General features: G+C 41.2%; 1 protein-coding gene across 2 annotated transcripts in view; it reads left to right on the top strand.

The window, feature by feature from the left end:
* The window catches only part of roraa (RAR-related orphan receptor A, paralog a), a 193,940-nt gene that overhangs the window by 158,997 nt on the left and 7,017 nt on the right, over positions 1 to 27,926 (top strand). For both annotated transcript variants that reach the window (XM_041996412.1, XM_041996413.1), the window contains 8 exons: positions 19,782 to 19,867; positions 21,290 to 21,431; positions 24,060 to 24,455; positions 25,089 to 25,210; positions 25,318 to 25,450; positions 26,368 to 26,475; positions 27,403 to 27,513; positions 27,724 to 27,836. In XM_041996412.1, the coding sequence (XP_041852346.1) occupies positions 19,782 to 19,867; positions 21,290 to 21,431; positions 24,060 to 24,455; positions 25,089 to 25,210; positions 25,318 to 25,450; positions 26,368 to 26,475; positions 27,403 to 27,513; positions 27,724 to 27,836 (1,211 nt within the window). The remainder of the gene's footprint in view (positions 1 to 19,781; positions 19,868 to 21,289; positions 21,432 to 24,059; positions 24,456 to 25,088; positions 25,211 to 25,317; positions 25,451 to 26,367; positions 26,476 to 27,402; positions 27,514 to 27,723; positions 27,837 to 27,926) is intronic.

The following is a 27,926-nucleotide window of genomic DNA, read 5'->3' as shown; positions in this document are numbered from 1 at the left end:
TTGGGATCATAGCGTGCCATTAATAATTCCTGAAAGCATCCAACATCTCCATCTGTTCTGGTACATCCATCGCTCTACTTCAAAGACAAAGGCAGCATCTGCAGGTTAGCATTAAATCTGCCTCCAGGCTAAGATGTTGGAGGTGGGATTCTGTGTGGAGAGCAAATGTCTCTGGTCATCAGGTCTTGCCTCTCATATATTAACTGATTATTATATGTTTGCTCCCACAGCTTGAGCTCATAAGCACATAAGTACACAAGACTCACAGATGTATATACAGAATATGCTGTATTGATATTATGATTTATTATTATGGAGTGTTTTACAGCTTTTATAGCTGAATCCTGCAAACATGTTATATACTAATTCCACACAAACACTGAAAGGCTTCTGGACTCACTGCAGGGATGCAATTACCACCCTCCATCACGTCTAGCCAGTCAGCTTGACAAGATGTTACCTGAGAAATTATCAAAGCTGATTTTACACGAAGCGTTTAATCACATGCATTGTGCGTGTTTGTGTGCATAGCTCATGAAATAACAGGTATTAACCCGGCATTCAGCACAGTGAAATCTAAATAGGTCTCAATGACAGGCCCACTTCAGACACACTGGATTCCTGCAGGGAGTAAATGGATGTCATTGCAGCGTCGCGTGCTGCCCGGGCCTGGTGGGCACAGTGGGCGAGGAGGTGAGTGTCTGGCTGAGTGAAAGATGGCAGTGTGCAAGTAGAGAGTGTGCACACAGCTGAGGCTGTGACAGAAAACAGTAAGACTTCTGCTCCTGCTGCTCCATCTCTCCCTGCCAATGACAGACCTCCACTTTGATTTAGTTAATAACACAAGGCTAGCTCTCATGATGGACTCAGAACAGCCATTCCAGCCACTTTTCTCTAAGATTGCGATAACCGTGAAGATGGGTTGTGAGAAAGAAGAATGGAAATGGTAGCTTGTTTGATAATATTAATAGAAATGCACAAGTGCGGCTTACAGTAATGACTGCTTCCTCCTCACGTGGGGTTTGCTGATAAAGCACCTGTGTCCATTAATAACTCCACCATCTTTCAGTCCTTGGCTTCTGTACTGTACTGTAGGGCTGACCAGAGAGTCTACTCAAATCAACATCAGCTCCAAACTGCTTAGCCTGGCTAATTTGAATTTCACATCTCTGCTGACTCATAACCCTGTCAGGACCTTTATTCTTTATCATGTCTATGCCTCCGGCAGAGTCTCATCACAAGCAATGGAAATTAATTATCCTGATTAGAAACTGAGCCACAATTACTATGATTTTTGTCAACGACTTACTTCTGGCTTAAAGCTGATATCTGATTGGGATTGTACTCCAAAGCCTAGATTGTCTTTTAAAGCAAATATGTGACCATATTTATCCATAACATTTGAGCAGGTGTTAATGGCTTTGTCAGAGAAGGCAGGAAATGATTTGGGATGATCGAGCAAAGATAAGTCGTTAGGTAAGAGTGAATGTGGCACTGTGTCGGCCGCTGCACTGGACAGCAGCTCGGATCAGCATGATAAAGCAGGACTGATTGAGTTCTGTATGTCCACAGGAAGCTGAGGGCTGGGGTTCAAGGTTATCTGGACAAATCAGACTCCTGTTTCCATTCATCCCCTCCTCAACCATCAGCTAGCCCTTCCTGGGCAAACTGGCAAATTAGCAATTCTGATGTCTGCAAGCAGGTCTAGCAAGGGAATGCCTGTGAATCCTAATGCCATGATTAAACTTTCATATCCGTCCGGGGGAAGTGCTGCATATACAAAATAAGCAATCGCTTTTTATTTTTCAGCGCTTTAAGTGAGGCTGTCGAGATGGGCAAACATAAACCCTTCAGAGAGGTTAAATTAGCAGGGCCAAAGGGAGTGATCCTTCACTCACTCAAGTCTTTGTCTCTGAATCATTATAACTGATATACTAAACATATAATGGCTAAGCTGCCATGGGTTTTTCAGTATTACTCTGATGTATCTGGGTATCTGTAAAATGAGCACCCAATCCACAAAGTGTACCTCATGTTACTCAACATAGTAAATCTTATTATTTTGAGACACAGAATACCCAGTGTATAGTGTAAGGGACACAGAGCCTCAGCCCAAACATCAAGCCGGGCATGGATGCTGCCATTATGTAAGATCACCTTATCAGGTTCTCCCTCCTGCTGAGCCCCAGCCCAACTCTCTTCCTCTCGCTTTCCCTTCCCAGTACTCCCAAAACATGGGCCTTCATTAGCAGGGCTAAATATCCCCGTTCTCTGCAATCTCTATCATTCCTTGCCTTGAGGCAATCCGATAATTACCTGTTCTCATACCCCCTCCTTCTGGCCAGCAGGGAAGTGTTCTGACTCGCATTAGTTTGCATGAAATATTATCAGAATATTGCACATTTTTCCATTCTGCTGCCTCTGACACAGGAAATATGGAGTCGCAGGAGCAGTGATTGACAGGTGTCTGTCTTTCATGTTCCTCAGAGAATAGCTGCTTTGTTCTGGAGTTACAGCAAGAATTTTTATGGAGGAGGAATGCCGTAATGTGTATAAAGGCTTTGTTGCTTTGTTTAACCTCCGTCTGCTATTATTTTCAGTGCTACAGTGCTCTTTGTTACCTACAGTGTAGGTGTAAAAGAACGCACAGATCTGCTGAATTTAAACTCATCATCCAGTATTCCCACTGAAAAATTATCAGTTTTCTTGTAGAGTAAAATTTCTCAGTGTGAATTTGCAAGGTTATGGGAAAGACACAGATGAATGCAGAGGATGTATAATAGCTTGAAGGGGAAGGCATCTGTTGTAATTATGGTCAGGGTTATGGTCAAAGCGCCAGGAATTTCATCCAGCTGCTCATATTCTGTCTCATATCATTCATTCTGCTAAGTAATAATGTCCAGTGGATCCGGATCAAGGGATGGATAAGGTGTACTGCTAAAGGCAAGTTCAGCTAAGCTTAGCAGTTAGCAGACATCATAAGTGTAAAATTGTGTCTGATCCTCATATGATGCAGTACATCCTTGTTTGCCTTGTTTGTAACTGCATGATATGAAATCACAAAAAGGCTTAAAATACTGCTGTCTTTAGAAGGTAATGTCATGCACGGTATCTGCCAAGTTCTCTGTTTAATCACAGCAAAGCCATGAAAACGAGAAGATTGATTGTAGCCAATTTAAAAAGTGTCTTTAAATGTCATTCATGAATGCTCATAGAAATTAAAAAGGAACTTGTGTTAAGCAGAGGATCCGTCTGAGTTGTTGTTGATGCATGAGCTTAAGCCCATTCAATGTCTCCCTTCGCCTTGCTGTGGGAAGCAGTGATGATTTTGGACTTTGTGACGGTCACTTTAATCTCTAATGAAGGCTCGTCCCTGGCTCTGCTCAGCCCTCTGATAGCAGAGCAGTCATAAACAGGCCTGTCAGGGGGATTGCAGCGCTAGCAGTGCAAATGGCAAAGAAAACCCTAGGGACCAAGCCACGCTTGCATTATGGTCTAATTCAGATATACTGAAGCTCGGAAAAGACAGACTATCATATGAGAAAATTCTTCTACTCTGCCTTACCAGCTTACTGCATGACTAAATCATGGCATACCTTCAGACTCACTCACTATTACTTCTCACTTCTTAAAATAAACATTACACTTTAGTCCTTGTATATGACTTGCATTCCTACTATGCCAGGTGGTCAATATATCTTTCATTATGATTTAAGCTGAATCTAAAATGCCACCAGGCTTATTACAGCTCCAAATAAACACTCACCTTTTAAGATTGCATCACAAATTGACCATATCATGTGTGCTTCTAAATTCAGTCATGGCATGTTATTGTCTATGCTTCTTTTAGTTTAACTAAATTACCATACAAATCAAGACAATTTCATGTTTAACATCTAGTGCAAGATGTAAATGAGGGTTCAAATGATTCTGTGAAACTGATTACTGGTTGCTCTGTGTTCTGACACATCCTGTGCTCATGCAGCATGTGCAACAGCTGGTTAGTAATTAGAATAATCTTCTCCCTGGTAGTGATTTAGCTTTCATGACTGCAGCTTACCTCAAATTGAAAATAAATTTATAGATAAATGCCTTTGCTGTTCCAACAAATTATACCGCTGTAACTCAAAGGAGCCAAGTTGTTTATTTTGGTTGTAAAAGAGCAATCAGAGTAAACAAACAAAGCGCTTATGAGTGCTGTCAGATTAATAATGTTGCTACCCATTGGTGATGATACAAATGATTATTTCTCAGCACACTCTACCCCACATCATCGTAGTAATTATAGATACTATATCATTATTATATCACGTAGTCATTACAAATTATCAAGATAATTGAAGCTTGCTCCGGGATTGCCAAGTTCATTGAGCTGCCATTAAACTGGGAAATACTGTGCAAGAGAGAACATGCATCTCACTATCCGCAACAGACTGCATCTATGTGTTGTGTTAATGCTCATATTTTTTGCTTAAGTGAGCAGGAATGTATGTGTTCAGACATATAATAATACACACATGAAACAGTTGACAGTATTGAGAGGGAGCTATATGAGTGATACATTGTTTTTCTCCCAGCGTCTGTTCTAGTGTATCTGGGCAAATCCCGCAGTGATGTGGCAGAGAATCTGTCATGGAGAAGGCATAAGCCTTTCATATGCATAGTAGAGATAAGAGGCAGCCATTTTATCAGGCGAACTGTCGCTCCAACATGCTCATGTGTTACGTGTCCCTGGGAGTGCCTCCAGAAACATGTCCCTTTAATGACACGGCCCAAGCTCGCCAAGAGGACGCCCAGTTTGTTGCGAGTTCTAACCTGACAATTATGCCAATTATACAAGACAGCAGTGTTGACAAACACAACAGGAGAATTGCTGCGGTTGATTGGTAGCTGTGTTCTGAAGTCCCCTGCTGTGGCCTTTTCTGTAATTTAACAAGCACGGAGGAAAGCTGCTATGGGTTTGCTAGAAAATTCCCTGAGCCTTGTGTTCTTTGTAATTTGATAATGTTTGTGCCAAATGAACAGGCACAAATAAAACTGGTGTGTCAAGAAGGCAAAGAGTGAAATCATTGGTACCAACTGTGTGTGGTTTCTTTTAATACATAAAGGGTGTCAGGTTTCCTTATAGAGAGGACAACAAGTTGAAAGCTGTTGTAGCAGCTCATATTCCCTCCGAGGATTAGATCCCAAATACTGACCCAGCACCATTAGCCACTACTTATGTAACCCCTAAAGAGCACTGCTGTTGGCACCTGAGTATGAAACTCAGCTTCCTATGAAGTGAGGCAGGAGACACTGCCAATACGGAAACATATTCACAGAACACTTGCTGCTCACCTGCTATAGCATGACATGTCAGTGCTTGGTTAGAATACAGAAAAGCTTTTTCAGCAGTTTCTTTCTTTTTTTTTTTTTTTTTTTTAGCAAGAACAGCATTGTTCTGCATCAGCCTATTTGCAAAAAAATCTGTTTTGATAAGCATGAATCTTGTGCAGGAGAAAAAAATTATTTGCCTTTTATTTTGAAGCGCCTACATTTATTGATTTCTTCACAAGCACAGCATATCAATATCTACTTTACTGTTTCAAAAAGAAAAAAAAAAAGATCCTCTGCAGCTGCACAGAGTTGTCACATCGCATCAAGTGATGTAACTCTTGAAAAAAATTAACATAACAGCAGGACATTTTTTAAGTTTGTAATTATAAGCTACTATGATATGTGTCATGAAACATTTCCATTGGCTTTTTAGTATCTGTTGTTTTCTATTTTTAGATGGAATAGTACACCTTGTTGTAGGGTTTAAAACAAAGCTACCTCTGCTTGTAGTTGAACACAGAGGTCAGGAACTATTTTATAACAGGTCACTTGAGCTCTGGTCTGGTCATGTAATTACAGGGCTGAGAGCAGCTGAAGTTGTGGCCTGAGTGTGACTCACAAGCTTCCTTAAAGCTGAAGTCAGACCTGATCAATATGAAGTGTCACTCTGCCTGGACCGCTGTATATTTGCAAGAGCTAAAAGCAAGCGGGCATTTGCCTGCTCTGACTTGGTCGAAGTGAACAGAGCTCATTCTCCTCATGTCTCCCTCACTTCTCTTACATAACATGCAGTTAAGCTGGAGTTAGCAAACATGAGAGGTCAGCTGGTTATTGGGACTGTGGATTTATTTACAGTAGGAGAATTAGATGGCTGTGGGAGGCAAACAATTCTTCCCTTCTTGCTACATTAAATAAATGACTAATTAGTAATAGAGTTAAACTATAGAGTAACGGAGTTAAATTATTGAAGATCTATTAAAAGTACAGCCTGTAAAAGTGAGTATAGTGTCAGTAACCAGTTTGTTGACTTTATTTGGATGTTCCCATGCTTGGAAGGCATAATGTCTATCAAATGACCATTTCACTAATTAAGAAGACTTATCAGTGGCTTTATGGAACTGGCCTTTTTCAGTAGATTAATAGTGGCAAAAAAACACCTCAGAAGACAGGAAACAAGCAGCTGTTTCTCTTGTCAGTGAGAAATGTCCAAATGAAATAAAAGCTCAGGAGATTAAGCACCACATTTCCTTTTCAACCCTGTGACTCACCTTTCTAAATGGAGACTGAATAATGTAAGAACAGTTGTAGAGGGTGGGTGATTTATCAAATTTGTACATGATGTTACTCTAGCATTGTGCACAAAAAATAAGTAAAAAAAAAATCAGAATGTTGTCCAATTACTAATCACAAAAACAACCGTCACTTGGTGAACTTTCAGAGATGTTTTCCACCATCATTATTATTTACAATTCGTGTGAAAACCAAGTTTAGATTGCTGTTGGATGCATCCATCTTAATTCAGTCAACTCTTTTTGAAGCGTTCCTTTGGTTTTGATGAAAGAAAAAAGTAATGTCAATCAGGTGAACTAATGGGAGTCTGCATTTTGTAATTCCCTCAAAGGGAATGGTAAATTGAAAAGAGTTTGCAACCTTTTAACACACTCACACACGCCAGAGCTGACAGTCAAGCTCCATTATCTGACAGCTTTGAGAGGTTAAAAATAACTGTGCTTGCAGCAAATTAGACGTATCATTTGGCTTCTAAGTGAGAGATGAATCTTTGTGTGGATGCTCCTGCCATGCCGTGACACGGGGGCAATATATCAGGCTGTGTTTGCCTGTCTTTCTCATAAACTCCAAATGGAATTGTAAACAGATGAAGCAATTTTACACCAAATATATTCTGTCAGAGTCTCTCCTCTGCTGCAGTGAGAAGCCCGGCTACCATAAATATATACATTACTGCCCCTTGCACTCTCAAGCCAAAGTATATAAATCATAATTTGGCCGCCTGTAGGGGTAAAGCTATCGCTCAAAGTCAATCTTCCAAGTCTTTTATATGTTATTTTTCCAATTCTGATGATAAATCTAATGTTATTGCACATATGTGCAGAAGATTCCACACACTGTTATGTCTCTGCTCACAGATGAATGCAGATTTACACGTGCTTTACTGTAAGCTCGGGCATACTCACACAAACAGTACAATATACAAACACAGTTAAGCGACTTTTATCTCAGTTCTTCTTGTCACAGTCAAGTTTTCCTTGTGATTCAATAGCATATTGCACAGTTATGTATGCTTTTTTTGTAAAACATCAGAAGGTGGGTTTTCAGGTTTTTTTTTAAAATGCTAAAAGAAGTGCAATCCTTGTTACAATAAGGTAAGTGAAGATATTTCCATTAGAGGCTTAGGTGACAGACAGCTGAGGTATATAGTTTCCTCTAAATACCTTACAACATCATTGCTAATTCATAGCCTTTTAATCACCTACTAAAGTAAGTGCAGGAAGGATGATCTTCATGTTTTGTCTCACAGTGTACTGTGATCTTTGTTTTTCTTTCCTTACAACCAATGCCTTAAATTAGTTGCTGACTGTGTTTAACTGTATTCACTTGAAGTTTTAAGTGTGCATATTTAGTGAGCGCAGTATGGTCCCGGCTCAGTCAGCTTGCCATGGTTTATCTCATCCTTCTTAACTGACGGGTATTGATGTGCTACAAGGATAAATACAGTAGACTGATGGAATTAAAGCCAACCCGTTGTTCCCATGCTGTGCATCACTGATACATGAGACTCATGTCTCTCATTAAAGTAGGTGAATGCTTCAGGCATCCTCCATGCATAAGCATCAAGATTGTGTGTATATGAATATTGTGTGTGTGGGCAATCTTTGTTATTTTCACTCTATAATCTCCCCTTCCTCACAGAATGAATTTAGCCTGGCCTTGAATTAGCAAGAGGATTCACTCCATTGACAGTCCTGGACATGTGATTACATTAAAAAACTAAATATGAGTAGTACTTTTGACTGTTTAATTGACTTTTAACTGTTGTTTAAAAAGTAAAAAAAAAAGGACCTGATCACAATGCAGCCAAGGTCTGTTACTGAAGTATCTTTGTGTTGCACCCCCTGGGCAATAACCATACGATGCATCTAATCTACTAAAGAGATCAAATCTTAACGATAAACAAAAGAGAAGAAGGGAGATCATTCTCCTTTTTGCTTGCACGGCAAGCACTTGGCTGTGCATCTAAATTTTTGGGAGCTAGTGTTAACTCTATATTTGGATTCCACTGGAGTGGATTAAGGATTCTTTACTGCAAACCCACGGGATTCTTAGAGACATAAAAGAGGAGACTGTTTGCATCCATGCTATACAAATAATTGTAGGTTTCAAATAGAGTGTAATTTCAAGCACCAGCTATATGGGAGTGTGTGGGCTTTGATGTACAAATCCACAGTTCATGGGGGATTAGCACCCCAAAGGTTAGCAGTTGCTAATTACAGGAGATTGGTTATTCGTTTCTAACAAGGCAAGGAGACAGCCTTAATAAATGTGAGGATTCATCAGAAACAAGGATAAGTGGCTGTGATAAGCGGACATGTACAGTATCTGATTTACCATGTGTTGATGCGCTATGAGGTCCTTCTTCATACAGCAGAAGAAAAGATCCATTGTCTCCTCTGTTTTCTTTATGAAAACTATACTATACTACACAATATGACATCTTGCAACATGTATTGATTAATGCAGATTTGTGCAATCATGCAAATATATAAATGATCCTCTCAGATACCCATCCTGTGCCTTTTGCCGCAGCATTCTCTCTTTGACTGTATTTTCGCTTGCAGCGTTCAGTGCTGCATTTCCATAATCCTTGGTTCCTTTCCTCAAACCACCACTGGCTAAATGAATCTATTATTTTTGCCTGCAGCCAAAAAGATGCAACAAAATGCAATGCATTGAAGGAACTAAAAGTTGTGATAAACCGTACGTTTTCACTGTAACAGCCTTTCTTTTTTCTTTTTTCTTTTTTTTTTTTTTTTTTTTTTTTTTGTTTTTGGGAGTTGGAAGTATCATTGCACTTGACCTATAATAAAAGAAATAACAAGCTTCAAAGGTGGTATTAAACCCCTTCCGAGAAGAAAAACACAATTTGATTCTTTGCATACTTAAGTCAGGCTCTGGCTCTCTGGTCCTGTGTGACGCTGACTCCCTTGACTGGCAATAGCCGACCTGCCAGTGTGGCCTTCTGTTTTCACACGGCCCTAAATTAAACATGTCCGAGCCAAGGCAGACACTTGTTCTGCTGTGGGAAATGCTATTTCATCTCCTAATGAATGTGCCTGAGGGGGTCCCACTGGGGGCTCCACTTCACCCCTCATTAGGCGACGTCCTGCCTCTGCCTTCATGTTGAGGAGCAACCTCCTGGAGAGGGGCCTCCCAAAGTCAGTTGGACATCCACGCTCTTCTGCTCCTAGACCAGTGAACTGCACTGCACCTCCCTAGTTTCCTCTTTCTTCCTGCCTCCACAACATTCTCCTCATCTCAGAGCAGCATATAGCTCCAGACCTGGTTAAACAGAAATGAGAGGGTGGTCCTGGCTCCTAATGTCATTTTAATGGTCCTTTTTGGTCTGTTGTGGTTGTGATTTATGTCTCCACACAAGCCTCTAATGTCTCCCATCATGTCAGCTGCCTTTCTTACGATAATTCAAACCGGCTATTGTTTTGTCACTTGTGATGAGGAGAGAGTTGACAAATTAACTTAAAAAAAAACCTGTAAGACCTGTTTGTTTTTGCCTTGTTGCCTCCATTATGACCTCAGACTGACATGGTTATTATGCCAGACCAAACATGGTGTGTAGTGGCCTTGATTAGCAGCAAGAAGCTAAAAGTGCAGGGCTCAAGAGCAGTAGAGGACCATTTTGCTCTACTTAGAAGCTCCCCCTTTCCCTCACTAAAATATTGACAGCTTCCTGTCTTTAATGAAGCAACAAAAGGCAAACAATTCATGGTTGTTTTGAAACAGCAAGAGGTGGAAGAGGATAGTAGTTGTCAGCTGACTCCAAGAGCCTTTGCATGGTAGCAGAACAGGCTCAAGAGCTGATTGTTTTTCTGGGGCTTTTGGGATGTGTTTATGCAATCATTAATCTTGGCACTTGTTTATTTGACTGGGATTAGATCACCACAGTGTATTCACCGTGAAGCTGGTTTACCAAAAGGTAGCAGAGAGTGTGCACAAGGAGGGGAAGCTTTGTGCATGGCTGCTTAATCCTGCCAAACAAAACCAGGGCAGTGTTTGTAGGACTATGAAAACAGCGGTAGAGGGGAATGTGGCTAACACGCTGTAAGCAGTCCATGAACTTTGTGTGGCAGCAGATACTCCATGTGCACCCCTGTTGTCTAGGAATGCCTTTCATTCAGTCTGATGCAGCGGCGTTGCTCAGCAGCTACTTCCCTGTGAATGCAGAGATGCTTCAATATGCATGTAGATTTTGATGTTATATATGTGTATACATTTAAATATATATATTTAAATATATATATTTAAATACAACCTGTTAAGCTCAATGATAATACATCTTAGAGTGTACAGATTTAAAACCAATTTAAACCACTGTTAAAAGAGGAATTGTAATAATAATAGTAATAATACTACATATTTAAGAACACCCCAATCACCATCAGCTGTTTGTAGATAAATCCACATTGTATATGATGCTGTTTATTGTATTCAATCTTATAAAATACTGTATAAATAATTTGACTTAACAGTGTATACAGACACTTGGGCAAGCCACTTAAATCCAGAGAATGCCCTACTTTTGGTCCTGTTACTGACATTTCTAACTTTTTAACTGTTAAGTAGCTATTCCCGCTTTTCAAACTTTTTTTTTTTTTTTTTTTTTTTTTTTTTGATTGGCCTGATTTCTAAAATCAAACAATTTTCATCTAGACTGACAGTTATTATTCTTATTCTTATTTTTATTCTTATTTTTATTCTTATTCTTATTTTTATTTTTATTCTTATTCTTATTCTTATTCTTATTCTTATTTTTATTCTTATTCTTATTCTTATTCTTATTCTTATTAATAATAATAATAATAATAAATTATTTTTATTTTTTTCTGAACTTTAGTATTAAAATGACAAAGCTCTGAAGCCTGACATAGTTTTGGAAAAATATGAAAATTACTTATGGTCGGTGTTCATTGGCTAAAATCAGAATCAGTAGGTAAAATATTTACAAGGAAAAAAAAAAAAGAAAAAAACTTCTCAGGACTCTGATACTCACATGGAATGTGTGTTGATTAGATAACAGCTTTGTCTTTCTAAAATGTTCTATCTGCACCTGGAAAAACAGGCAAAGAAATCCTTGAAGGTCAAATGGTGGCGCTTGTGTGTGTGTCTACATGAACATAAAGGAGAAAAATGTAGACTGAAGAAAGAGAAAAGGAGTGCAAGAAACCAGGCACTTTGAAAAAAGAAAGCTCCTCTTCTGAGGCCCCATGACACCGGTGATCTGTAGAAAGGTTGGGTGCCTCTAGTTTCAGCTCTATCAAGCTCTGGATCTTTGAGCAGCAGGATTCAGTATCCCAGCTAATGTAACAAGGCTCATTTGTCTCAATCACACGTCCCTGGAAGTATCGGCTGGCCATTGATGTCATTCATCTTCCCTGTCCTTGCCTGCTCTTTTTCAGCTGAAGACCTTCAAGCAGAGTGGCAGTGGTACCGCTCATCAGAGTAAAAACTGTTGAGTAACGGTGCTGCTGTGTCCAGTATTCGCTGTTATATATAGTGGACTATAAGTGAAAACGGTAGACCAAATTTCACTGTTTAAGCAAAAGGCTTTTTCATTTTTAGATTGACTTTGACAAGTCTTCAACAACACTGAAAGTATAGTACGAGCAGACACTTTTCTCTTCTGTCTTCTCACAGCAGTCGTTTTTGTCCACTGCCTGTGAACTTTTTTTATTTTGGCAAGGCAAATTTATTTTTATAGTACATGTCATGTACAAGACAATTTAAAGTGCTTTACAGAGAACATTAAAAGCATTACAGGAGGGTGCAGAAGATGCATTTAAAGGTACATAATAGAACAAGGGAAACAAAATTGTATTGAGACATAATTAAAAGAGTATGCAAAAGTCATAGTAAAATCATATAGAAAAATTAAATTAAAATTATTAAAAGAAAGCAACAGTCAAGATAAGTTTAAAGAGACTGTGCAGATTTCATGCAAAAAGAAATGTTTCTAACCTGGATTTAAAAGTGTCTACATAGGTTCACGTCTATTATTTTTTAAGAAATATTGCATGGTGTAATTTCTGTGCTACACTACTGCCCAGTATTTGCTTAAACTGATTTTAGCTGTGATGGAAACACTGACTCGTGCCATGACTGGCTTATGCTGAGCTTCCCTCTTCGATGGAGCGAATCAAGATCATGATTACTATCTGGCTTGTGCAGCCACTCTGCAATGTCTGGAAACATGTTTTCCTAAAGAGACCACAGAGGGACAATTACTGTCAGCTGAACTATTCAGCCTGCTCTGCATGTGTGTTCTGGCTGCGTGCCTCTGACCCACTGACCCCGAGCAGCAGCATGAGATGGGACTTCCAGCCTCCCGCCTCTTCTCTTCTCCCTCACACTCTCGCTTCTCCCCTCAATGTTCACCATAAACAATACGACCAAATGTGCACTTTAATAAACCTATAAAATACTCAGTAACTCTGACAAAAAGACCATACAAGAAGTTGTGTGGATGTAAGCTTTGATTTCAGCATGTGAAACTGTAAAAATATCCTATTCACAATACATACACAAGAACCCTGGTTGTCTTACAGAAACGCATACTAATACAACAATTATAGGAGGAAGGAAGTTGTACAGTGTGGCAGAGGCAAATTCCCTGGTGCAATGGAACAAGGCTCTTTGTTGTTATGTAAAGGTTTCAGCATGTAATTGCAGTGGATGTTTTGAAGGATTCATTATTTATATAGTCTTGTGTTTTTCTGAAGGAGCCTACGAGCCTGCCATCCCTGCAGGGAGATTTGGAGGCTGAGAGGTGCTTAACTAAGGCACTCCACCACAGTGGAGCCTTTAAACATTTCCTACTTAGTTCAAGTGGTCAGACTACAGGCTCAGAAGCATCAGAAGATCCTCAGCTAACTCTTAGAATTCAACCAGCAGCTCCTGCACCAGTCAATCAGTCGGCCCTGTGTGATTTCAGCCTCAGTGGTTTTGAGTTTTGGTGCATCCCAATGCCGTGATGCACAAAGAGCACACAATGCACAATCAGCTCGGACTCTTGACTCACAGGAAACTTATATTTCCATTCAAAGATGCATAACAGAGAATAGAATGCATGTGATGAGATGAAACAAAACTTATCTATAAAGTTGAACATAGATTTTCTTAAGTCAGCTCTCATGGCTTTCCATGGCTAAGTCGGGGCTGCTAGAATACATGAGTGAGATTGTATTGTACTATCAGAGTAATCAGTGCGAGACTCTCTCTGAGGCGCACATATTGCCCATGTGCACAGGCTGGCACACACAGTAGGGGCGTGCCCTCCGGTCTTCATCAGCCAGGTGCAACTTCCCTTGTCCCCATAGTCGCAGACAAGAAGAGGATAGGTGGGGGAAGATGCATAGAGGGAAGTTAAGAGTGATGGGAGAGAGAGATGCAAGCTCAGGTGGGACAGAGAAGGGAGGGGAGAGTCAGCGCCGCACACATGCTACCCTTCATGGTGCTCGTCTGCTCAGTAAACCCAGGCTTTTGTTGTTCCCCCTAGAGTGCAGCCAAGCAGACTCCCAGTCAGGAAGCTCGTCAATCTTTGCCATAACAATACATAAATTAGTGCCCAAATTACTGTTATGCTGGTGAAGAAAGAGACATGGAGAGAGATGTCTTGCGCTGCGGTTTGGGAATACATCTTCCCCTCTCCTGCTCTGCCTCATAGAGGGTGTCAGAATGCACTTCAATAAAACAGTCAAGTAAATACAAGGAGAGACATGAAGAGAGAAGCACTGCTGTGTTGTACAAGCATCTGGAGTTGGGCAGTGCTGAAATATTAATAGGCCTCACACACAAACAAACACAGCGATGTACGCATGAGTTCATCCAAAAAGCAGCCCAGGGCAATGGTCCAGACCTGAGCTTTAGCAAAGTCACTGCACTGCTATGAAGGAATAATAGAGAAAGGCTTAAAAAGCCCATTTTCTGAAACGGAAATATCTCTTCAACTGCACTGTAGCTGGTCTCTAGTGAAGGGGGATCACAGCTTAGGCAGCTAAATGATTGGAGGGGAATTAACCAGATTCAACATAGAGACATCAAAATGTCTCAATTATGTCCTCCCTTACTCTGATCCTTGTGGTTCAGAGTATTTTTTCATGACTTTAGGATAGCTGTTAAGAAGTGGTAATGCATAATTTTGGCAATACCTGATGCCATTAGAATAGCTCTGCTCTGTGGTGAAAATGCCAAGACCCTCCCAACCCTAAACAAATAACACATTTATACAGTTCAGGCTGTGTTCTATACCACGGCTGTCCTTTCCCACTGACATTCAAATAACCTTTCTTCTGCTCCATAAATGGAAATAAAACAGGATTGTATTGTGTGACTTAACACGACAGCAGAGCCCTGGCAGATGAAGAGAGGCAGAATTCTGATTCAGTCTCTTGTTAGGCTGTCGCCCCTCTACAGCTCCATTTGACTGCTGTGGGTATCAGTTTAGAAAAGACACTGTTTATCAACCGACAGCCGATCTTTGTTACCAAATGGGAAGTTCATGCAGAAAAATAAATAGATGCACATACTGAAGGAGGAACACTGTTTATTGCGTGTTTGCCAAACAGTTCAATGCCTCTCATTTGTGTGTTGACCACATGTAAATGCAGTGTCTCTTTAAGAAAATGCACCTTGTAGAACAGTCCTGGGAGCAGAGATGGGATCATTTGTTAGGAAATATTTGAGAAGAATGTTTTAACACATTTTTTTGAGTTGTGAATCTGTTCATAAAGCTGTGCCCTGTCCACCTTACATAATCTCTGACATGAGCCCAGTGGCTTGCGTCACTCTATCATTGACAGCTGTCGGCACAACAAGGCTGACACACACACACACACACACACACACACAAACACACACACCATCACACACAGGCAAGCCAGTGTGTTTTCTCCAACTGCTTAAAATACCCTCTTTACAGATAAATATACCTATAGAAAGAAAAAATATATATTTGCTTATATAAAACAGTACACAGTCCTTGGTTTCAGACTTAATTTATTGTGCACATCTATTGTGAGTCACAAGGCCATGAGAAACTGATTTAATGGTCCAATCGAGTAATGGGTTAAGCTCTCAGCATTATGATGGTGGCCTGGGCATGGGTCTGTAATGTAAGGGGTAATCTTAATCCTGCAACGTTATTTCAGTATTCCAAGGGTTCAGTGGGAACAGCCAGGAGATTTTGACTTGATTTTCTATGTTTGCACAAGCCTGTAGGATTTTTCTTTATTTTGTGTATGTTTGGAAGCTACACTGAGTAATATCAAAATAATTAAAGTTTTCTTTTTATATTAATCAGATAGTTAAAAAATCTGACAACAACACAGAACATAGAGGCAGTTACGTTTACTTGGTCCTCTCAGTAGATAACGTGTTTAGTTTTTCATCAGATGTTTACACTTTACACTGCATTGTAACTCTTTCTCTCTCTCTCTCTCTATATATATATATATATATATATATGTGTGTGTGTGTGTGTGTGTGTGTGTGTGTGTGTGTGTAAAACTACATTTTCAGTGTATTACTCAATTGTCGCAGTTCAACTACCTCATGACATGTATTCTTATATCTTTAAAGAGCTGCATTTTTTGTACATGGATGGAATGTGTTTGTCTTCTCTTTTTTAATGCTTACTAATAAACAAGCTATGACAGGACCTCTGTAAACTGCTTTTAGCAGATGTCTTTGGGTGTTCATGTTTGAGTGTTATGTTCCTGCTCTTTGATAATATGCTGGACTATTCCAGTAGTGGCTTGATCTCAGAGCTGTGGAGAAGACAGTGAAGGGCACTGGGTGAACATGCAATGGCCTCACTGCCCTATTGTACATGTGCACTGAGTGACACATCATCCCCTCAAAGGGCCTGCTAGTGTTGTGAATCAGTGTCCTTGAGCTGCTCTGCTACAGACAGACAAAGAACAAGCTTTAACATTCTGCTTGACCGTCTCCTCTCTTTTCCGTGCCAGTTATGCAAGAACATATGCCATGTCGCAATGGTGCATGCAGGAAATCAGACCTGAGCTACCACTGGACACTCATGGTAATGTCCAGGGTGTGATTTTGCTGTGGTGTGATTCAAATATAATCTTGGCATCTCAGCAGGTGTCTTTGAAGTGGCCTGTGTGCAGAGGCCATCTCGCAGTGTAGCGAGGAAAGGCAGGCTGGGGTGGGCTTTAGCATGGCTGCCTGTATAACTGTGCCTGGCTTTGATGTCGTAAACAGAGCGGGCAGGGCTGGCTGGCAGGGAAGCGGGCAGGCAGAGAGGCAAGCAGGCGCGGTGAATGGGATCAGTAGCACTGCACTGGTCAAGCTCAAAGGAGCCAGCAGCTGCCTGTTTCACACCAAGAGGCAGTTAACACCACAGCTCATGTCAATAGATATTGACTGCCAGATTGGGAGTGCCTTTAGGAGTAGGTCTTTTCATTTGATTGAGCCTCCTATGCAAATTCAGTTTAAATCATCCTCAGTGTCTGAAGTGCAGCTTGGAAGCCCAGTGGCCAATCATTCAAGGGGACAAATACTGTTTGATGACTCTGTGACTACATGTTAAATTTTTTATCTGTTGTGTCATTGCTTAGTATTGGCTTTTTAAAAAGCATCTCATGTAAGGTACACGTATGAATTGATGCCTTTCCTTATAGAAAAACTATAAAGCCTGCCTGAGTTGGTCCAGAGACAAGCCCTTTTTACTGCTGAGTGCACTGAACATCTAGAGGCTTGTGCAGTGGTGGAGTAAAAAGCTGTGGTGTGTTAGCTGGTGAGACTGTGTGTACTCGGGGCCTTCCTGCTGCAGATAGGGCTTTTGTGAAGCATGCTTGTGTGAATGCATGCATTGCCCAGCTTGGCACCCCTGTGTCTATACTCCCACTGCTTTCACCTGATGTGGCACAGCCTCTGTCAGGCCTGAGCGAGCGCCCAGCCAGCTCTGCTTCTTCAGGAGAGATGAAGGCATCTCACAGCTATGCTGTGGGGGTGGGGGAAGCTAGCAGCAGCCTAAGCCTGGAGCTATCAGAGGCTGGAGCTCATAGCCAAAAGCCTGTGGGTTGGACAGGGTGGGTGGAAGCTTGGCTTAACCTGGTAAGACAACCGTAGCCACAGCCCTGCACTGCCACCCAATGGCTGGGGTTTGTTACTACAACCTCTACCTCACCATAACCGCAGCTAGTCATAATTACAGCACGCTTCAGTTGTTGTGAGTGCATGTCAGAACAAATTATGTAAGTAATGAGGCTGAAAATGCTAAAGGAGTCGAAACACACAGCACTGCTAATGCTCATGCAGGGAGAACATAAAAACAAACAATAGAGTGCACTCATTCAGAGATAGACCTAAATGAAATAACAAGCAACTGTGCACAGTAAGGAAAAGATTAATTATAAATTAACCCTCTCAGTTAGGTTGTCAAAGCCCGCCTCCTGCATGGATTTCCCTCTAATCCAGGCCGACGAGGTGCAGTGCCCTCTTTTGTATGTGAGAATCACAAATCACAGGAGGTGTTGTCTGGAGGAGAATTAATCGTGCATCTTTCACCACTCCCTTTTGTTCATTTTACTAAAATCTAGGCTAATTCCAAGTAAACATGGCTGGTCTTGTTGACTCCAGCAGCGCGAGGAGAACAGACCCAGATCCCTGAATGAACAGAGTGTGGCTCCCGGGTTGGTGGATTAGAGGCTCTGTGTTAAGGGCCTCTCCCGGGCATGCCTCAGGGACAAGGACATTATCCACATGACACATTACAGGCTTCCAGGCAGCTGATTAAAATGGGCAGGGATCTGTGGATTGAACCCCAATAAAAGTACTTTTGATGTGATCAAACTAGAATAAAGAGGTTGGTTGTTAAGGTGTGCAATAGATATTTTAAGCCTTTTGTCTTTAGCAGGGACCTGAGGCATTATAGGAGACAGTTATACCTGGTTAGAGGGGAAAAGCTGATGTAACAGTGAGACAATGTGCCACCATTTTTTAGGAGTTATAATCTTTATTGCACCCTATTAAGACAAATCATAATATTTCTCCCTTAATTGGTCTAGAATTTTATTGCATCACCACAGATTCTCTGATTGGTTGGTTGCAGTGTTGTTTAGAAAGAACATTACATCATGAAAAAATATCCTACAGTAATTTTTCCTCGATTTATATCAGATAGGGGCATTTGTCTGGCACTGTAGTGCAATGTTGGAATGGTGGGACTGAGATGTTAGAGATGTGGAGGAGGGCTGTGAGATAGAAATCTCTAGAGGGTGGGGAGGGTGGAGGTAGGGAGGGATGTAGCATCGGTGGCTGCAGTGATAAAGCTGAGAGCAGTGGGACAAGCTGGGAGTTCTGGGTTTCTGATGTCTGTGTGTTCTGTCTGTTGTGTTGTGTTGCCCTGTGGTCTGTTCCTGAGGAGAGGGCCAACGATGGATGAGGCCCATCCTTTCAGTGCTTTTGTTTTCTATGGCGGCTGAATCACAGGCCTGTCAACAGCATAACACCACAGCCAAACTGCAACTGAATCCTTTTTTTTTTTTTTATTTTTTTTTTTTATAGTGTACACAGAGGTACACACACACACAGAGTTGTTGCCGTTACTCCATCTAGCACTGCATGTTAGGATTCTTTGTGGCTGCAGTGGATTTGCTCCTGGGGGTTTTATGGTTTGGAAATTTAAGAGGCTGCATAAAGTCAAGTTTGCCAACAGGGAATAGACCTTCTCATGCAGCTAAATGAGCCTTTGTCATTGCACAAGGTTTATATTACCACTACTGTAATATTTTAGAGACTGTGGGTAGCTTCTTTTTGCAGACTATGTGCTGGATGCAAATTGACACGATGTTTACATTGGGTGTTAATAGGGACTTAAAATGAGATCCTTCCCTACACACATAGACACACACACACACACACACACACACACACACACACACACACACACACACACACACACACACACACACACACTACCTCACACACACACAGAAACTCACTAGATATTCAGCTAATGCTCTGTGGAAGTGAGGATTCAAAAGCCACCGGATGAGATGTTTTTAGAAGCACAGTGCTCTTTCATGTACCAACATGGATCCATGGTGAGTGTGTTGTACAGTGACTTGTGACAGCAAAATGTTGATTTTTCTTATTTATTTATTTCTTTCGTTTCCTTTTCTTCTCCGCAGCTCAAATTGAAATAATTCCCTGCAAGATCTGTGGAGACAAATCATCAGGCATCCATTACGGTGTGATAACATGTGAAGGCTGTAAGGTAAGCATCAAAAGACTGAACCAGTTAGTGTGATGGGAGGTGGTGTGCGTGAAGGTGTGCCTGTGTGTGTGAGCGAGAGAGACAGAAAAGCTGAACGAGGAAAGACAGGAAAAACTGAGAAGGTAAAAAAGTTGCTTGCTAGGAAAAACATCTGAAAATGCTGCTGAAGCTTGACGATGATTCAGAAAGGACTGCAAAGTGTAAACACAGAACGCAATCATTAAAGTGGTCAAGCACCAAGGAGGACATCACAGAAAACCACAATTAGTGGGACAAAGCTATTCCACTGCCTTGCTCTGCCTTTTCCCTCCCAGGGACATGTCTTTTTTTTTTTTTTTTTTTTTTGCTTTTGCTTTTGCTGCAGCCGGTTCTTCTTGAAATAAGATGATCAAAAGGAGAGTGCTTTGAATTATAGCAGATTGTTGGCTGTTTGCTACAGCGTGTTGCTTCTATTGAAGCCACCTTTTGTACTGTTTCAAATACCCCAACCATTCACAGCGAGAGGAATTTTGTGCTTAGAGTGTATTCTTGTAACCGTGCTTGTCACCAGGCACATCATTAGCATTCCACAACGAGCCTGCACCTTTGCTGTTTGCTCCTGTGTGTGCGTGTGCATGTTTGTGAGGGACAGAAAGAGGTTCCTTTCAGCCGTTCTTCCCAGCGCTCCTCCCTCTCTCACTGAGACACACTGGACAAAACAGTCAAGAAGAAACTGCTGAAATCTATCTTTAATGATTGCTAATTAGTCCAGGCAGAGAAGCCTTTAATGATATGTGCAAGTATAAAAGTTTGGATCATAAATCATAGCATTATTAAAGAATCCTGCTTGTCACTGGCAGTTTTACTCTGTTTCCATAATGGCTTCCATTATAAAGCAACTTGGCAGCTGTCAGCTGTTTTCTTGTAATTAAACAGCCAATGAGCAGCTAATTAAGACATATGTGTGTGGAGCAGTAGAGTGGGGCATGTTAATGATGTGCTGGAATCAATTCATTAAGTCAAAGGATGAGAAATCCAGTCGGTGTGCATTCGCAATCCTTTAGTACTGCACATGCCACCGCCGCATTAATCAACACTAAGAACTCTACTGAAGAAAAATACTATCCCCTGTTATCATGACTACCCAAACACACCACCCTCACGCTGTATACGCTGGTGAAATACAGCGCTTTTTAAATGCCAGACAGTACGACTTAACAGCATGGAAAATACCACCACAATAGTACTGTTATTTATCAGTTTGGCAGCATGGAGATAAAAATATCACTGGGAATACACAAACTCTCTATCACTTTACAATAAATCATGGCAGCACTAAGCCATAATGGAGACATGAACTGATACTTTCGTGCCAGAGCATGATTCCACCTGCAGAGGTTCATCCAGCAACCTAAGGTGTTTCTTTGCTTCTTTCCCATACAGGGCTTCTTCAGGAGGAGTCAGCAGAGCAATGCAGCCTACTCCTGCCCCCGTCAGAAGAACTGTTTGATCGATCGCACCAGCCGCAACCGCTGCCAGCACTGCAGGCTGCAGAAGTGCCTGGCAGTGGGAATGTCACGAGATGGTGAGTGCCTTATGGAAGAGGAGCAAAAGCTGGTGGTGTGGTGGATAGTGAGAGGTGGAGAGCCCAGGTTCAGGGCCCTGTGTGGGCAAGAATCTGTTCTGTTGAAGTGCTTTCAGATCCATGCTTCAGCCATGCTGCTATGGACACCTTCCTCACAATTAAGTTGTTAGGCCTTATATTTGTGCATGCTTTGATTTTATAAGCTGTTTTTTTTGTACTTACTGAGGGGCACTTAAACATCAGCTTATGTAACATGATCTAACCAATTTATTTTGATCTTTTTGCAATATTATATTGAAACATATACAGAAATAGAATTAGGAGACAAAACTTTTTGCCTGAAAAGAAATTATATAAACTTGCAAACATGTCAGTCTCTGTTTATTGTCTGCCAGAGTTGTTGCTGGGCCTAATATGTTGCCCTAGGTTTGATTAAATGGGAGGTTGTTAGAGGGTGTCAATATTTCTAGTGCAGCTGAGATTCAGTAAAAGAAGCACACAGGTAGGGATGTATTCAAGAGATATCCTGCTTTGACAGAGAGGCCTGAAGATTCTCTCACAACAGAGCAGAGCTGTAATATTTTCCAATAAAACTTGTGAGGTAAAAACATACTCTCACAAAAACCAGCACTTTTTCATTCTCACATTTATGCATATTCATGAATATCAATGAACACATAACTTAGTGCTATGTGTGTGTGTGTGTGTGTGTGTGTGGCCTTGCAGTACACACACTACACACGCACACAGACACTGTCATATGTGTGTGCACACATGCACAGTCAGGACAGACGAAGGTGACTCTTACCTTCACTGAACACACCAGAGCCCATCTGCCCGCACTCTCCTCTGTGTCGCTCTACTCAATTTCTACACTGCACACACAGACACACACACACACACACACACTGCGACCGCCTGACTTACTGCCAGGCCCCTAAAACACAAGCCAAGGAGTCTCATTCTCAGCACCACTGTTTAGTCTGGAAATCTTGATACAGAAGGCAGCAACTTATCGTGTCTCCTTGTTACATCCCACATTTGTCTCTATACTTATTGTAAGATTTAATGATCCCTGCTAAAATGTGATGATTTTTATTTTATTTTTTTCTCAATGTTATGTAAGATTGTGTCCATCTGGTACTGTGGATGAGTATAATGGAGTATGATGCTTGAAGCTGATTTATTCTGGTCAGATGGTAAAATATTACTCAGATTATAGAGTGTGTCTCAGGAAGGCCCAAATCTACCAATGAGCTATAATGTTACTCACAATTCCTGTGCAGAATGAAAAAGTATTTAATATATATATATATATATATATATCTATATATATATATATATATATATATGTTTTCATTGTGTGTCTACTTGCAATCTGTTCTCTAGAATATAATAATTAGGAATATATTCAATTCAATAGCTTAGACAAGCAGAGGGTTTTGCAGTCAGTACAGCCAGATCAAACTTGATCTTGTGTAAAGTGACATTATAAATGGAAGTGGAACTGCACATAGATCAGTACAGTTCTATCACAGCCTGCAAACAGTGCTATCTTCAAGGTCCAGTAAATACAGGTGTCTGAACAAATGGGCTTGACTCAATCATCTTTGATTTTCAAAAATGTACTGCTTTACAAATAAACAAATACCTGGTCATTTTTAAATTATATGCTGGTGAAGTTATCAGAAAAATTAGCAGGCTCTCTGATTAAAAAAAAAAAAAAAAAAAAAAAAAACGCTTACCTGTAAAACTACCTTTATTTCCGTTGCCCGGGGCACAGTCAATAATGAAGACTCTATAACAACAGTAAAAATTCAATAACAATTTTTCCATTCTTATGTATAAAAGATACAATAGAAAAATAAATGAGGAGCTGTAAAACAGTATTTTCTGTTCACCTTGTTAAAGCAAAATACAGAGTACTTTTTGATTGTGAAGGAATGTTATTGCTCTCTCTTGTTTCCCCCATTTCAGCATTATGGTTTAAATAAAATGCAGTGCACTAAACTTTTTTGAGTTTGATGTTAATAGATGCGAATGGGCTGCATTGCCTATGGCCTTCATCTGGTTAGCCTCAATCTCCTGGCAATTATTTGACAACATAATAGTATTCTTAGTCAAAAAGTAATGTTCATGTAAGGAGCGGGATTTCAAAACCATTTCTTAAAAACATCTAGATGGAATTTTGTAGAAATGTTAGATCTACAATTTATACACGATGGGTTATATACACTCCTTCTGTTTTCTAAAGGATTTTTATCTCTGACTCTGGTGTCAAGTTGGATTTTTTTATCTGTTTTTAAAAAATAAGAACTGACCCAACAACATGAGAATATTTATTGTCATAGTAGTCCATCTGGTATTTCCAAAGGATCCATAAAGACTGAGTAACAGAGACATCCCCATCATTTCTGATTTAATTGATTTGAATTGTGACAGAATACAAAATAATACTCACTAAAAATTATGTCACATCAAATGAATATGATATTTGTATAAAACTGATCGGGATAGTATTAAATAATGCAAAGAAGGCTGTAGGGATGCTGCATATGAAATATAATAGCATCTCTTGTTTCATTGTTACATTTGTGTCTCACATTTTATTAACCTTGCTATTAACAGCGGTGAAGTTTGGCCGCATGTCAAAGAAGCAGCGAGACAGCCTGTATGCTGAGGTCCAGAAGCACCGGCTGCAGCAGCAGCAGCGTGACCACCAACAACAGCCCGGGGAGGCAGAGCCACTAACACCCAGCTATGGCCTGTCAGCCAATGGCCTCACAGAGCTCCACGATGACCTCAGCGGCTACATGGATGGTCACACCCCCGATGGCAGCAAACCAGACTCAGCAGTCAGCAGCTTCTACCTGGACATCCAGCCATCTCCTGACCAGTCAGGCTTGGACATCAACGGCATCAAGCCGGAGCCCATCTGCGACTTTGCCCCCGGCTCTGGCTTCTTCCCTTACTGCTCCTTCACCAACGGAGAGACCTCCCCGACCGTGTCTATGGCTGAACTTGGTAAGGAGCAGGAGAGAAAGGGAGAGGTAAAAAGAGAGAAAAATAGAGGGGGGGGAACTCAACCGTGGGGCAAACGACACAAAGGTTGCTTAAAATAGCAGGAGGTTGGAGACTCATCTCCAACACTCATTAAAAGAGCCTCTTTTTTGTAATTAGTTTCCATTAATTAGGGCCAATCAGGATCCAGCAGGGCAGGAGTCTGGGGAAATCATTTTTTTAGGCTCCCCTGTGCTTAGGAACTCCTTTTAACAGATGTGTTTTCAAAACCATTTAAATTCTTATACTCAATATTTCTCTCAGAGAAAATGTGACCTTTGTTTTAGTGAGTAACATGGCGCCCCTCCCCCTTGCCATGCATTTGTGTCATAACTAGATTGGCTTTGCCTCAACCTTAAGCTATGAGCTTCCTGCAGGCATTAAAAGGAAATGTCAACAAGCCTTTTCCCAGTCAAAAAAAAAAAAAAAGCCCACGCATATCCGCATCTCCTCCTTCATGAAAGCTCAGTAAATAAATGTTCTTTTCCTGTGGCATATTTCATCAGTGAGGTCTTCAGTTTCACACAGCCCTGTGAGTAACATGCAGATCTCATTTGTGATCTTCTGGGTTTGTGTTTGTGTGTTGTTTTTTTTTAGAGCACCTTGCCCAGAACATCTCGAAGTCGCACATGGAGACATGTCAGTACCTGAGAGAGGAGCTGCAGCAGATGACCTGGCAGGCTTTCCTGCAAGAAGAGGTGGAGAACTACCAGAACAAGGTAGCTTGACCACATAGGGGGCCTACCTAGGCCTCCACAGCAGTTACAGTAATGAAAAACCATTGTTTTAAAGCAGATTACCCATTCTCTGTCCTATCTGTTCTTAGCCCCGGGAAGTCATGTGGCAGCTGTGTGCTATCAAAATAACAGAGGCCATTCAATATGTGGTGGAGTTTGCCAAGCGCATCGACGGCTTCATGGAGCTGTGTCAGAACGATCAGATAGTGCTGCTGAAAGCAGGTATGACAGCCTGTCAACATGGCCTGCTGCTGTCAAACTCACCCACCACCACCACCCCTCCCTGGCATTGTCACAGGGGTGCAGCTGACCTGACTGCACAAAGCCCTCTTCTTCCCATGCAAACAGTGTCAGAGACAGGGAACCCCACCCTGCCTGTTTCCCCTTACTGTCTCCCTGTTTTCCTCTGTTCATTACATGTATAGCAGGGACGGACACAGCATTAGATAAGTCATGTGTTCCTGAGCTCTGATAGTACCCATCATGCTGGCTCCCATTTCACTTTTTGCAGACAATGTCTCTTCAAACTCCTCTCCCCTAAGATGTGCTTACAGAGAAGTACATGTAACACTGCTGTGGCTTTTTGCATGCTGCCACCTATATTTATGCACAAATACAGATGCAGCAAACAAACCCTTCTCCTGGGTCTTTCTTTCTTTTTTTTTTAAATTAGCACAACCAATATAAATTCTGAAATATAAACTGAGATCTCTTGTCAGACATGCCATTTTAAAATAGTGCCATCTCCCTTGGAGGCAATAATAGCTTCTGTTACATACTCTGGATCCTCTTATCCACTCCCAGAGACTGATACAAATTGTACTGTATAATGAATACCTATCTAGCTAAATAAACATGGTATGAATAAGCACTGTCACTACAGAATGAAGTAGTATTTATCTGTCATGTCACTAAGGAAGAATAGCCTTCTGTCTATGATATTTTCATCCTCTGAGGCCATTTATTTTTTTCTTTTCTGATGGCAAGCTTCTTTATTTCAAAGTGCTTGTGTTACTCATATTGTAGAAGATTAGCACAAAGCGCAATCGCATGTTTAGCATCCATGACTGATGTGTTAGTGTTTGAAAAAAAGAGACAAAGCTCAGATTCAGCTTCTTGTTCCTGTCTTGTCTCCACAGGCTCTCTGGAAGTTGTGTTTGTCAGAATGTGCCGTGCCTTTGACTCACAAAACAACACAGTCTATTTTGATGGAAAATATGCTGGACCTGATGTGTTCAAGTCATTAGGTAAGTAGAGTGGGTGCATGCGTGTGTGTGGGGGGGTGCACGTGTGTGTCTTTACAGTGTCTTCCTACTCTCCTCGGCGTAACAGCCAAAATTAGAGTCGTCTCTTCTGTTGTGCACAATGCTGTAGGCCTAGAAGCAAACACTGAGCACTCATCCCTTCCTCACCTGGCATTTCTGTCTCTTCAGTGGTTATTTATGGTAGAACAGACATGTTAGTGAGGCTCTGCTGCATATGGTTTCCGTAACTGGAATAAATAAAGCCATACGGAGTGTCTTTGGGGAGAGTGCTATCAAAACTATCTCTGATAGTTTGACATAAAAAATCTCAGGCAAAGCAAATAGCGATCATATTCGACTGCCATGATATTACTAAGATGTTCTGGCGTGGATTTTCTTGTATTTTCAACTACCTCATTGACAAATAAAAATGTAAATGTGTCCCGCAGTGTCTGTAAAAATGCAGATTTCTGTTTCTCAGTGTGTGCTTACCATTCCCCATAACTCTGTTTGTGTTTGTATATGAGTGAGCATGTGCATCTGTCCCAGTGTCCTGTGAGTTGTTTTCAAGGGGTCTTGGTGGGGGAGGGAGAGTGATGGGCTTCCCGAGCTGCGTTGGCATCCGCCTGTCTCTCTTTCTCTCTGTCCTCGATAATTGATTTAACTAAAAGCCTCAATAGTGACCTCATTTTGGCTTGCATAACATCACCCAACTGCCAAAAGTGACTCGTCTGGGAAGCAAAACTCAGTAAAAGCATTGCCTGTTCTGCTTAAGACGCTCCCATGTGCTGTCAGCATGCCACTCCTTTTCATCCCTTCCCCTTCCTCTATCCTCCCCGTGTGCCTCTCTCCCAATAAAGATCAAAAGTGAATGTTGTTCTTTGGTCTTCCTCATCCTAAGCCCCCTCTCTCCGTCCTTTGCTGTGGCAGGCTGTGACGACTTGATCAGCTCCGTCTTCGAGTTTGGGAAAAACTTGTGTTCTATGCACCTGTCTGAGGATGAGATCGCCCTGTTCTCTGCCTTTGTGTTGATGTCTGCTGGTAAGTGTCACTCACAGCACAGAGGAAAAACAGCCGTACTATCACTCACCACAACAATGAACACTGCTGCCCCTACCAGTTTTGTTTTTTTCTGTTTGTTTTTTGTTGTTGTTGTTGTTTTTGTTCCCAAACAGTTAATAGCTTATATCACCAGTTCAGAAGTGTACATTTGTTTTACAGTAAATAAAATGATGACAATTTACCTTTCAGACCGGTCCTGGCTACAGGAGAAGGTGAAGGTGGAGAAACTCCAGCAGAAAATCCAGCTGGCCCTTCAGCACGTTTTGCAGAAGAACCACAGAGAGGATGGTATACTTACAAAGGTACAATGCAATGCATTACACACTTCATCTGTTATCCCTGAAAGTGGCTGTCTGCTAAGCTTGCCCTGAATTTGTAGCAGTGTAATCTCC

Source organism: Melanotaenia boesemani, chromosome 10, assembly GCF_017639745.1.
Source record: "Melanotaenia boesemani isolate fMelBoe1 chromosome 10, fMelBoe1.pri, whole genome shotgun sequence".
NCBI lineage: Eukaryota > Metazoa > Chordata > Actinopteri > Atheriniformes > Melanotaeniidae > Melanotaenia > Melanotaenia boesemani.
Note: the sequence above shows the minus strand (reverse complement) of the source record. Positions and strands in the feature narration are given on the sequence as shown.